This window comes from Falco punctatus, assembly GCF_963210335.1.
Source record: "Falco punctatus genome assembly, chromosome: 14".
NCBI classification, from domain to species: domain Eukaryota; kingdom Metazoa; phylum Chordata; class Aves; order Falconiformes; family Falconidae; genus Falco; species Falco punctatus.
Genome location: NC_137594.1, coordinates 7,548,945 through 7,562,960, shown reverse-complemented (window position 1 = coordinate 7,562,960; position 14,016 = coordinate 7,548,945). Strand labels below are relative to the sequence as shown.

Genomic DNA, 14,016 nt, shown 5'->3' with positions numbered 1-14,016 from the left:
TTTGTTTTCTGCTTGGCAGATGTATCTTGAACAGGCAAAATGAACTCTGGTTTAAAATGTTTTCATAAAATACGCCTCAAACGGTTGGGTACCTTTTAAAAAATATGATCCTGCATATCTTAGTAAATAGCCTGCTTGTGCTGTGTTGAGTGAGGCTGCAAAGATGAAAAAAAGAACTGCCTTTTTTGCAAGTTGGTTTGAACAGAAGAAGAGAACCTTGCCTTTAAAAGGACAATCCCCCTTTATCTTCAGTTTCTTTTGCGGTTGTATTATATCTGTGAAGGTATTTTACGTATAAGTGTCACTGACCAAAAGGCAAATCAGAAATTCAGCACTTCAGAAAATGAGCTTCCCAGAGTACACAGATGTTTCATACTGCTTCTGAAGCTTTTTGTTAAGATTTTCTTGGCACAGGTACAGATATTAGATTGTTAACTTGTTATTAAAGCAGATTATATTGGTAACTTCCCAGCAGGCTTGAAGTTGAAATTTATTTTAATAAGGAAATACAGCCTACTGTTTATGTTGAGGCTTATGCAGCTCAGTATTCAGGTAAAGTGCATTTGATTCCCCCAGAAATGTTTTTTTAAAGCTGGGCTATCAAAATCTGTGGGTTTCAAACATGCCTGAAGGAATCTAATTACTTATGTTTGTTTGAAAACCTGGGGTTTCATGTTTCACATTCTTTTCCAGAATTCCTTTTGCAGATGCTCAAAGTTGCAGTATGTGTGTCCTTCAGCCATGCAGGAAAATGTTCTTACTCTGGGTCTCCTGTCATCTTTTCTGTGTAGGGCTGTTAGGAAGTACTTGAAAAGAACAGAGGGCAAGCAGCTATTTTCCCCAGTTGTGCTTTATTTATTATCTTCAGAATTAGAGTTTATGTTGGGTGGTTGATTTTGTATCATGGGATTTGGCCAATTGCAGTAAAGGCATAATAGGCTGGAATGGAGTAGACAAACAAATGTGACAGGTCTTAATATTGTGGTGTTAGGACATGACAGGTATTAGTGCGTGGTAGCGTAGGAATGAAAGGTACTTGTTTGGCTATTGCTATTTTGTCTGACCTTTCCTATTTGATTATATCAGGGCCAGGGATGCCAGATGCAGACTCCCAAGTCTGAGTTTTTCAGCTCAGGTACGCATGCTGTGTGAGGTCTGCTGTGTCAGACTGACTCAAGGACAAGAATACACTGTTGGTGCCAAGGTTTCCTTAGAGATGATATAATCTAGCAAATGTAGATCCACCTGAGGTCTGAGAACCAGAGTCTTTGCTGTGTTTCATAAGGATTTGAAAAAAGACAAGAAAGAACAGAAAGGATGTTTGTCCTTGATCTTGCTGTGGAGGTTGGGAAGGCTGCAAGGTGTGTAGCATCCTGAGATTGCAGTGGAGAGATAAAGGAATTTGAAGTTTTCTGGACCTGATTTCTGAATGAGAGAGGTATGTGACACTCTAGGTTCTTTTCTAGCTTAGTTTGGTAGAATCTTACCCTTTGCAAAGAAAGTTAGGAAAGCTTCTTTTCTAGTTCCTTTGTCATAGCATTTCTATTTAAACTGGGTTAGCTGAGTTCAGTGAGGAGGAATTCTGTCTCAAGGATCTCATATGTGTTGTGTGCAGTTTTTCCACCAAAGATTACAGCTTCTGGAGGACCTTTTTCTTTTCCAACTCAGTCTTTTATAAACTTGTATTTTTTTTAACAGCATACTTCCCAAGCCGTGGAAGTATAAAACGTGTGGGTGTATGCCTTGTTGCATTATGTCTTGTTTCTTAATCACTTTTCCCCTACTAATTGTGCAGATGTCACGAATAGATGCATACCCCACATAAGAAAGTGATAGGGGTCACTCCTCCCCTAGGAAAAGTTCCTTTCCGAAATGCTCCAGAAGGAGACTGTTTCCTGATTAGCAGTGGGGAGAGCTGCGGGAGCATAGAGGTCTTCTGGTGACCTGCCCATGTGTCAGCCATCCACCTGCTGATCACTGGTGTTGCGAATGTTCAGGGCACACGGGCCTGTTGGTTCTCAAAATGCAAAGTGTTACCTTTCTACTTGATCCTTTGGAAGGAAGTGGAAAAGCTGTGTGGTCTGGCTGTGGTAGTTTTCTTGAGGCGCCATGTTGTGGTGGGCTGCTTAGTTCGAATAGGTTTGGATAGTGGGAAACAAAAGCAAAACCAACACCACCTTCTCCCTCCTTCCCCCTGCCCTTTGCCCAGGCTCAACTTCCCGCCTTTGTCCCAGCTCCTCCACCTCCCGCACCCTGAGCTGCGGTCAGCACGCTCTGCTGCTCCTTCCCTCAGCTGCAGCGGCGGGTCCCCGCCAAGGGGCAGCCCGGGGGCACACCCGCCCCGCGCCGGGGGCACCTCCTCCCCTCCTCCTCCTCTCACCCTGCTCTTCATGCTGCTCTTCCGCGTCTTCCCCTCACTCCTCTCTGCCGCGTGGCGATTTGCCTTTGCTTCAATCCGCTTTCCCGCCGGCTCGGCCAGCGCGGCGAGGGGCTGAGCCCTGCGCTGCGGGCGGGGCCGTGGCAGAACCGGCCAGAACTGGCTGGAACCAGCCATGTCCGGCGCGGGGCGGCCCCGCTCTCCTCACAGAGAGCCCGCCCGCCGCTGCCAAAGCCGTCACACCTACACCCCAGGCATGCCTTGGCCCGTTTCGTGCAGGAATAGAATGGCACATGTGTCACGGAGATTTCTTTTTCCTGATTCTGTGTTATTTAATAACTTCTGGTTATTCAGGCCTCTTCACATCCTGATCTGCAACGCTGCCGTGTTTGGTGCTCCCTGGTGCTTGACGGAAGATGGCCTGGAGTCCACCTTCCAGGTGAACCACTTGGGACATTTCTACCTTGTCCAGCTTCTGGAGGACGTTTTACGCCGGTCATCTCCTGCTAGGGTTGTGGTGGTGTCCTCCGAATCACACAGGTTGGTGAATGTTACCTTTGATTTAGCTGAAATCTTTAATCCTTAGAGCATAAAACAGTTATGGCAGGACTGCAAAAATTGTTGAAAATGAAGGGCCTTGCTCTAAAGCATTTGCGTTAGAATAAGCTTTTTAAAAATAGAAGCGTTACTAATGCCTGTGGATGTTACTGGATTTGGCTGTGTTGCTGGATAAAGTGTGTTCTAGTTTTATAACAGTATGTAGATATTTTTTGATCATTCTTTGTATGAATGCAGATTTTTGCCACATTTCAGACCACTCATTGATTTTGCAAGGAGATGGAATAATAATTGATTAAATCTGAATGGCATGACCTGTATTGATTTATCATTCAACAACTTCAACATCTTACCAAGAAGAATGTGCAGTTATTTTAGCAGGAGAAACAATGCAATTAAAAACTACTAGATGAAATCCAATTGTTTTATAATGAGAAATTAGGGAATTCAATGCAGACATTAGCTGCATAATTGTAAAATGGGAAGTAGTGTACTTAATACATATTAGAAATCTGGCCATGCCTCTTTTGGTGATTTTTTTTTTAATTAAAATGTTAGATGCTTGTCTTTTCTACTGCCAGGAGAAGTACAATTGGGGGGAAAAAAAACCACCATTGATGAGGTTTGCCTTATTTCAGACATGCTTGTGGTGTTTGTGTTAATAACTCAAAAGATGGACTTGATTTAAATTAAATCAAGTTCCTTGTGCAAAATGCATGCCCTGATTCTGAATTTTAGTGGGCAGAAGCCACATACTGCCTTCTGATTTAGTTCAGGGACTGCAGGATTAGACCTATCATTTAGAGCTTTAAACATTACTGTTGATTTCTATTTGACTTTTGGTCATGTGTAACACTGTAGCAAACCAAAAGGAAGAATGTGTGAGTGCTGCTTTTTTTTTTTTTTTTTTTTTTCTTCCTCTTTTCCCTGCCTTCATATTTCTGAAATGTTTTAGTGACCTAGAATGAAGCTTATTTTTTTAATCATGTTTCCATAAAATGTAACCCCAGGGACCTGGTAGAGAGAGACCAGCCAAGGGTCGGGCTGAAACCTTTATCACTTCCAAACACAGGGGCTTATGGTATAAATGACACACTGCAGATAGATTTACTTTTACCATTTTAAATTTATGATGGCTGAAATGAAAGGAAGCAATAGAAAATGCCAGTAATAATCCTTCCCGGTGTTAAAAGACATGAAATGTCTAGTAATTAGGTGGTAACAAAATCTGGACATCCTTATCTTTGCAAATCACACCAGGTTTGTGAAAGCAAGTAGCAGAGTCCTGTTAGGAGTGAGGGAGGCTACTGCAGGGCAGGCAAGATAGCTCTAGAAATAAATCTGCCAACTCCAATCACTTGCCAGATGTGGAGGGCACAACGGGATGTGTATAAATGAGCTGTTATTTAATGGGAGATTATGTAGAATTGTCAGCTGCTTGTTCCCCTTTGTAAGTTTGTATCTGACAGTATTTTAAATGACAACTTTGTTTTTTACTTTATTAAGTGCTATGTGTAACTAGAGCTTACATCTCTGAACATCTTTATCTGTATTTTCAAAAACATTTTTGAAGGGCTCATTGCTAACGCAGTAAGATCAGCCAAGTTTTATAGAAGTCCACCAAAAAATAAGTACAGTCTATGTTTGAATAAAATAATAAACACAACTAGTAAATTTCCCTTTTTCTAAGAGGTCCAATTAATGTATTATGGCATACCTTAACACTTAAACTGATAATTGTGAATAACTATGGGTTTTCCCCCCAATCTGTTTAATGGGAAGAAGCTGATGTGCAGACTTAGTTTAGACATTAGGTATCTGACCTACTTGAGAACTCTGAGCCTTAAACTATGTTGTAAAACAGAAGTGTTGGTGTCTAATTACTTCCATAAACCTTGGCTGGATCTTTTCACTGCAGTCAAGACCCCCTGTTAGGGGAAAAATTAAGTCCAGTGTTTGCAGAAAATATTACACTAGACTGCTCCAAGGCAAAATATTTATTTGTGTCTCTGGTTCTTCGTTCAGTTCTAGTTACTACTCTGGATTCAGCACAAATGAATTCTGTTTAAATTAAGCTTTTGGGTACTTTAAGCACATCATATTAAAATTAGAATAATAAGTAGGTTGACTTTCCTTCTGTCTTTATTTCTGTGTTGTCAATTTGATTGTGCAGCCCTTATCCTACTGAACTCAGTGAGGTTGCCACCGTAAGTAACATTGACTCACACAAGCACACTTGCAGGACTGGACTCAAAATATGCCACCGTGTTTCCATTATACAGTATACACAAAGTATTTTATTTATAGATTATTTTTAGTGTCATAAATGGTTGCTTGAGGAATGAATATAGGAAATTCCTCCCAGAATAGTCCTGTTAATTTCAGAAATGTGTTTTATCTAACCGAAAATTATGAAAGAGAAATGTTGTTGCTGAAATTGAAGGGCTAATTCTGCAAGATACAGAACATCCTGGATTCCTCTTGATTCCTGGATTCAAATACTGTGGTTGCTTTTCTCTGAGTGTATTATAATTCTGCTCGCAGGATGAATGTAGAAATTCCAGCTGATCTCTTCATTTCTGGGCATGAGATGCAAAATTAGTAAAGATATTTTAAAACATTTTTCTAGTGTGTACTATAATTATGTTTATCCCTGTTCTCCCCAGCTGATTCTGAAAACTCTGAGTATTAAAAAGAGCTTGCTAAATCCTTTTTATTTTTAGTAGCTCTTCTGAATGAAATATGGTTCTGTAACTGAATGTAGTATTATTTTCTAATGTAAAGATATACCATTAAATTGATAATTCAAATTGTAAGAACTGGGGGAGAAAATGCTATATTAAAACTTCATTTTCTTCATCTATATGTCTTTAGAACATTCACTACTTTGTTATAAAAAAAAAAAAAAAGAAAGAAAGAAAGAAACAAACAGCTGGTGTTTAATGACTCTGTCAGACCCAATTAAAAAACATCAACTAGTTACTTTGATTTGTGTTCAGCCATGCCATGGGTATACTTAAAAACATTATACTCTGCCAGAACTCATTTTGGCTTTGTTTACATTTATCTTTTAAACATATAAGACTATTGATGGCAAGTTACCAAGGTTATAACCCCTTTACATTCATCAATTTTTAATCTAAAAAAAAGTCTAAGAGGCAGTGAGACTCATCCATAGTTACTTTAACACTTAAATGAAAGTGTGTAGTATGTGAACACTTGATGAAATAATTAGGGAAAGAGAAGAAGGGGAAATGGAAGGATGCTGGTTTTCTCTGCTTCTAATGCAGAGGTATTTTATGCTACATTATTGCCTCCAAGTTGATTATGTTTTCATGGATCTATGGCAAAATCTTTTCTTGGATTTAAAATAAACTGATTCATAAGTTACTTACAATGCCTTTAAATCGTTAGAGCCTTTTTTGACTTGTTTTATTTATAATTTGCTTTTGCTAAGTATTCAATAATTTTACTGCCATGTTATATGGGACTGTTCCTTGGGTCTCAAACAGTTTCCAGTAGATACTTTCAACTGCTAAATAAGCCGTTGTTTTATGTTGGTTCTGGCCAAGTTCTACTCTGTTTACATTTTATGTTGTACTTATGAGAGTGAAATTAACTCTGGGGTATCTAAGGCATATTTACTGGTTTTTAGATTTACAGAAATTAAGGACGACTCTGGAAAACTTGATTTCAGCCTGCTTTCTCCATCTAAGAAGGAGTATTGGGCTATGTTGGCCTACAATCGTTCCAAGCTTTGCAATATACTGTTCTCCAATGAGCTGAACCGACGCCTTTCTCCCCATGGGGTGACGTCTAATTCAGTGCATCCTGGAAATATGATTTACTCCTCCATTCATCGTAACTGGTGGGTGTATACCCTGCTGTTTACCTTGGCTCGACCTTTCACCAAATCCATGGTAAGTGAAGTATTTTACACATCTTCATTTTTCAAATCGGGAATAAAGTTATTTAAATCCAGATGCGTGTTTCTGCTTTGACCTATTGCCTTTTATAACTACAATTCTGATTTTAATGACAAACATCGTGTCAAGGTAATGCTCTGAAAGAGAATTCTTCGACGGTTTTAGATTAACTTTGTCAATCTTCAGTAAAGGTACTTTGTTAGATGGAGTGCATGACTTTATTCTTTGAGTATATGATTTTCACTGTGATTAAGGTAGTTGTACATCTTAGGTGTGGAATCATTTAGAGTGATTTCAGTGCTCAGTATATGTAAAACATCAAAAAAATTTCTTTGGTTTTTAAGTGGAATATGCTTGACTGCATTTTTTTTTAATGTAAACAGATGCCCTAGTTAGAAAAGATACTACAGACATTATTAATGGCTGAGGGAAAGTGCTTTCAGTGGTAAAAGCACCTTCATTCATATTTAAAAAAACCACCCAACAACCCAACAATTTTCTTGATTCTTATAAAGCACTGAAGGCAATAGGTGTTTTCCCTTTGTCTCCGTTGGACTTTGGACTGGGACTGTGACATAATGAAAGGCTATGCAGTTCTTTCATAGCCGACATCATGAGGCTTCATTACATAAGAATTTGCAGCATCTCTAGCACTTGGGTTACTCTTATGCCTTGAACCTCTGACCCAGATAATTTATAAGGATTCCAAAGGGTTTTTTTAGGCAGAGGATGACTTTAACCTCATTGAGAACTGGCTTCCTTTAACCTTATTGACTGCTTCTCATCCCTTATTCACTGACAAAGGGTATTCCCAAAAGGGGAGCAGGGAGAGGGGGTCTGCCTTGAATGTTTGCAGCTACAGATCAGGGAAATGAGAAGATGCATACCCCTGCAGAACTCACCTAGCCATGGCAATTTGTTCAAGCCCAAACCAGGCCCCTTTTACAGAAGACTTCACAGCTGACAAGTGTTTGTGGTGGACCATAACTTACCGTCTCCCTGAGCTAGTGATGCAGACCAAATTATTTGGTTTTATTTGGAGAAGGGCAGAGAAGGAACTGTTGAGGCAGAGAGATCCATCCTTACCTAGCTTAATCTACCACATAACCTGCAGTAGCTGAACAAATCAGTGGTGGAATTTGTATGTATAGCTGCACAAAAAAGTTGGCTTGTACATTTCATTATCATTGAGATAATGAGATTAATCGTAATTTATACTGGGTTAATGTAAGTGGAAAACACATCTTATAGTGTTTAAAACTCTGCTTACATGTCCAAAAAAAACCAGCTTCTTGAACATTATGGGTCTTCAGTAAGATCCATGAAGCAAAAATACAAACACTCTATTGTGCTGCACTGACAATGTCAGTCAGGAGAGTCTTCACACCTGTAACCTCTGCCTGCAGTTTGCAGCCCGTACATATGCAAAACCTATTTGTGTCCATGAGATTGCTAAGTGAATGTTCTTGGCACCTTGGGACAACTAATAATATCTTTCAACAGCATGTCTTTTGACCAGGACCTTTAAAACCATGCCTCTGCTCTGTTAGGGATAGTTCGTAGAACACATTCTTGAAGTTCTCCTGAGAATGACTAAGTGAATGTTTTCAGTGTTCCAAGAAAAGGATCCAGTCTGTGGAACTTTTATGAATTGTTAGTTTTATTTGCTCTGACGTATTTTCACAAAGGAACCTTTTGAGTTTGTTGCTTGGATAATCTCATCCTCTAAGGAACAAAATAAAACACTGAAGTTCATTTTGATTTCTTTAAAGCAATTGATATTTTTTTTTAAAGTATCTATTTATTTATGGTTGGTACATAAAAGAGAACACAAAATATAATACAAAAAATATCAGCACTGAATAATAGTGCACTCTAGTCAAAGCCCAGTCACTTTAGTAAGTCCTTTGTGTTTATATGCATTGTACTGCAGTTATTTGAGTGTTGTGAAAGAGGGTATGAGTTTGAGGATAAGCATCGGGTTTATAACTCATATTCTGATATGAATTGTTATGTTCCCCTGAACCTTACCAATGTTTTGATTGCCAGTAAAACAGAAAAGTTCCTCTTCCTGGGTATGCCCAAAAGCTGAGCTGAAATTCTCAACATCACCAGTGTAAGAATTTTTCTATTTTAAGATTCGTAGGGAGCAATTTTTTTTCCTGCTTCTCCCTTTTTAGGGATTGTGCTGTCACCAAACTGCAGTAGACTTCGTTGAGGATCTTTTTGTGGGCTTCCTCTCAGTATTTCTGCGGCAGCTCCCCAAAGTTTAGGTTAATGTTTTGGAAAGAATACTGTATCCTAAACAAGTATGTGTATTTTAAAGCTTAAAGCTGCAGTCCCAAGGTTGTGAACTGTATGTCCCAGTGTTTTGCAAGGATGTCTGCATTGCACAATGCAGCATGATGCAGCATCATTTAAAGTAATCGCAACCGAGCTGAGTCCATAACTGGAATTGAGAGGTTCATGTCAAGGTTGTGTGGAGAGAGGTAAGGTTTATCAGTTCAGGCCAGGTGCCCTGCAGATATGCCTGCACCAGTTTTGATCTCGGAGGCAGTAGCTTTAGCTGCTTGCAGCATTGTGGTACGTGGAGAGCTAATCATTCTGGAGCCAGTTTGAAGCTCTTTGCTACATTTTGAACTGTAGAGGCTCCTGAAGTCTGTATAGATGCATGCACATAAGTGCATATGTATATCTATATGTACACACGCATAAACACACACAGACTGCACATACCTGATTCTAACTGGGGCCTTTTCACATTATTGTAGTAAAATCTGCTAATAAAAAATAATTCTATCTTTAATTTGTATTTCACAACGATAGACTTACTAGATGTTCCGAGAGTGGTGGATAGCTCAGAATAACACTCAGAGTTTCAGCTCTTTCGAAGCTAGGTGCAAAAAATTAGAAAATACATTTGTTTCCCTACTGTTTTTTTGTTGAGAACAGTATAATTCTGTCATGGCTGCTAGTTCCTCCTGAGAAATTAGTCTTCATGCCTTTGACTTAGTTGTCATTTATTTTGTGGTACTTTAAACATCTGTTTAAAGTTTACTTACTAGAAATCATAACAGTTTAGTAATTGTTTTGTTTTGTTTCCAACGATGAAGAAATATACATTGTGTATCTGAAATTATTATTTTTCTTTAATGTAGTTGCTCAGTTCTTGAGTGTTGAATAGCTCCACTTTGGTTGATGATGATGTAATTTCTTCGGAAATGCATGCTATTGTATACTGTGAATTTCCATTTTGGGGAGAGGTCATGCAGCCTACAGCATGTGATACTTGGGATATTCAGCATGACGGAATTTAGCTGAGGAAACACTGCAGGTAGCTGTTCGGTTTTAGCCAATTCCCTGAAGTACTGAGAATCAGTATTCTTATGTAACACTTTTATTTACCTGTTTGCTGTTATTTGCTGTGACTAGGGTGACTTAATTTCAGTAATTACGACACTTCATGAAGTCAGGCTATTTTAAGTTTCTGCTTAAAGAAAAGCTTTGCAGATCACTTAGATTCTTGTTTTCCTAAAAGAACAAGCATACTTAGGTAGGGTTTATCTGCCTGTCAAGTGTGAGGCTTTTAGAGGCATAATTTTAGTTGCTTCTGTAAATAATCATACCTTACTGCAACTTCACATTTTCTAAACCTGTTTTATGAGTGATTACAGCATAAAAATTGTGGTATTTTTGTGCTGGTTATAGTGAACTCTTCAGTTAATCACGGAGAGCTGTTTGGTCAGCTTTTGAAACATAACACAGTATTTAAATCACTGATGGCTGCAGGTATACAGAAAATACTTCTGTTAAGTAGAGCACTGGAAACTGAAAGACTGTTCCTTTTTTTCCCCACCCACCTCTTTTCAAGATCTAAAATCTACAAGGATTTGCTAGACAGAAATGGAGAACAAGTATTTTTTTGTAGAAAGCAATAGTTGCAAATAAATTAGTAAGTGTAGCTTTACTTATGTTCAAAGGTCCTCTCTTTTACTTACCACTATATAGTTACTGAATAAATTGAAGATGCTTATAGTATAATTAAATTTTAATTGAAAAAAGTGGCCACTGTAAATAACAGATTGGAGCAGAAGCTGTGAAAGTAACTGCATAGGCCACACATATGCTCAGCTGGTTTGATCTAAGGATTTAGGGTTTTGCTTCCTTGGGCTTTTTCCCTACTTTTCCCACCCTTCTTTTTACCTCTCTCTTTGGTGCTCTTTCATGCTCTTTTTCTCCGTTTCTCCTTTTCTCTTCTTGAAAGTTGGCTCAAGAACAGTTTGACTAAGTTGTTTCTTTTGCTTTAAGTTAATGCTAGTCATTCAGAACCCATTTGATTTGTTACTATTTACATACAAGAGTAAAATTAAATAAATTTATTTTAAGTTTTGAGCTTACACCAAGTATGTTATCTGGTGTCACCCCCAGGTGGTTTTGTGAGTGTACAATGGCATATAAAATTAGAAGCAGAGTGCCATTATCACACACTTGTGATAGTCTTACATAGAAGCAAATATTTTTGTTGGCAGGTAACAGAGCAGAAAGAATATCATGTGTTAGAGCAGCAAGAGCTTAGCAGATGTTTCAGTGAACTGAATTTTCAAATCCTTTTACATTAAGAAATGGCTAGGCTTTGTAGAAGTTCTGAGACTATTGGGTTACATTTCCTGTTGCAATGCAAAGCCAGCCATTGTGCTAGAGTTTTAGCAGATGTGTTACCCACTTTTAATGGTTGGGAATAAAACATTGATTCTATTGCTGAGATATAAATTACAACTAGAAGAGCTCAACTTGTCACCTTTAAAGAACCAGCTAGCTGCAGTAAGACCATTCTCCTTTATTTTTCACTAAGAGACTTACACTTGAACTGCTCTTTGATTTCTCCCTCCTCCCCTAAAGTTAGTAGCCTTTCAGAACTGGACTTTCTATTTAAAATATTTGCTATTAAGAATTATAAGGGATATTTTTAAGGCCCCCAAAGTCTTCTGAATGTCTTAGTTTTACATAAAACAATGAATTCTTGTCATTCTGTTATTATGCCAGGAGAGTGTCAGGCAGCTGCCGTGTATTGCAGTGCTCGTATGGGCAGGGGGAGCTCCCTGTGCCTACAACTGCCTCTCTGGTTTTACTTTTGTCATATGTTGGAAGTGTCTTAATTTAAACTTTATGTGATTACGTGCGCACACACCTAACATCAACTCAGAAATGCTATTCTCACAAGAAATGGATCTGCATCTATAGGAGTGACTTGCTTCTATCTAGTGATCACATCTATTTGCTTTTGATAGAAGCCCAGTAGAAGCCCTGCAGTCTCATCATAGCTTTTATTTCTCCTCTGTTCTTTGCTAAAGAAGCTGGAATAACCCTTAGAGCTGGGGATAGTATTCCCTCCTTGAGTAAACATTCTTTGCTGTCCAAAGATCTGTGTGGGCTGTGTTGAGTTGATGTTGGCTTCCATTACTGAATTCACATTTCAGGCCAAATTCTGCCCTCAGCTGTGCATGTTCAGCTCCAAGAGCAGTCACGGGCAGGGTGGGTATGTGCGTGTTTCAGTGTAGAATTTGGCCTGGTTTTCCTCCCTAAGACATTCCTGAAAATGCACCGGGGTTTCTTGAAAAGCAACAGGCAGTTCTTTTTGGAAAGAGCCTCACAGTCTAGATTTGATCAAAATGACAGTTTCTTTTCTCAAATTGAGTTTTGGGCAGCAAGTGAAAGATGAAGGGAAAGTGAAAGGGCGTTAACTATCTACTGGATATTAGCAGTTGTTGTAGAGAGTGTGTAAATCACATACTCAGTTCTCCTGTTTTATGGATTAATGCCTGAAGTGTAAATGTTAAAGCAATGCTAAGCAACAGTTTTCTTTTATAACACACTGTTTATGGACTGTACCTCTAGTAACATGGAAGGACACTTATTTTATTGAACTCTGGTAGCACGTACTTCCTCGCAGAATGCTATTATTAAAAATTTACTGAATTGGATTAAAAGAAAGAAGGCATATGTGGAAAAAATGTTTTTATTGGTTGTAGTAGGATGCTAAAGAAATGCCTTCAAAGTAGGTCTTAATAATTTTGGAAGGATGGTGCAAAAATTCTTCCATGCACTTAGAATTTCTGTCCTATCTAGTAATAAAATGTAATATAAGCTAGTTTATTGTCAAACTTATGTTTAAGTGATACATATTTTAACTTCCCGCTAAAATAAATGTAGTATGAAATATGAAGGCAAATTAAATCTGTCCCCCATAACCTACCCCACAGGAATGGGAAGTCTTCATGAAAACCTATTCATGTGCCAAACAGAACAGCTCAGGGTCTCAGCATGCGCAGCAGTGCTCCAGGGGGGCAATGGCCATGGAATTTCCTATGTCCAACACATCCCATACCTTTTTGTGGAGCAGCTCTGTTATGTCCTATAGTTTTGTGGAGGAAGTAAAGAGTTTCTTCCTCTCTCCCTAGATCGTTGCAGAAAGTTGGAATGCCCTGCCAAGTATGTGGGTTGCAAGGCAGGGAATCAATTGGTCCATAATGTTTTATATTACATGTAATTAGAAATTAAAAAGCATATTTCCCTATTTTTCAGCCTGAAAAAGCCTTTTTGGATTAGAAAGCTATATATACACCTTGTGGAATGTCTGCATATAATGCTAATCTGTGCAACCTCACATACAACCCTGTCTGATACCTTATCGTCTCCTACCTGAAATATGAAAAAGATTTGCCTCATAGGTAGTTAACAAACATAGAACGGAATATCTCTTTCTGAAGCTTGCAGAAAGTCAGTCTTGCATTGAGTTATTTTCATTTGTTGACTCAGATTGTTATACCATGTAGAAGCAGGCCTCCTTATTAAATAATGTGTGTGTGCGCGCTAGATTTGTGGGTATAAGCTGCATTACAAGTAAAAAATGAATGCTTAACCAAATGGTTTTAAAAGTAAATTCTTATTGGTTTTGCAGTCTGGTATGATGCATCCATAATTTTGTTTTTGACTGAAAGTCCCAGACTTTCCTTCACTGAATCATTTTTCCTGTGTTCTTTTGTCCAGTCCTCCAAAGAAGAGTTCAAATTTCTGGTTTTTCCTTATTCTTATTCCTTCTCTTTTACTTACCATCACTTACAGAGCTAAACTGCAGCTGAAGTGCTGTGGTGTCTC

General features: G+C 38.5%; 1 protein-coding gene across 9 annotated transcripts in view; it reads left to right on the top strand.

Annotated features, from left to right (window-relative positions):
• WWOX (WW domain containing oxidoreductase) overlaps positions 1-14,016 on the top strand; it is a 550,369-nt gene that overhangs the window by 128,048 nt on the left and 408,305 nt on the right. For all 9 annotated transcript variants that reach the window (XR_013931868.1, XM_080410742.1, XM_080410741.1 and 6 more), the window contains exons 7-8: positions 2,732-2,917; positions 6,591-6,855. Coding sequence is in view for 8 of the 9 variants with exons in the window: in XM_080410742.1 (XP_080266868.1) it covers positions 2,732-2,917; positions 6,591-6,855 (451 nt within the window). In the remaining variant the exon portion in view is untranslated. The remainder of the gene's footprint in view (positions 1-2,731; positions 2,918-6,590; positions 6,856-14,016) is intronic.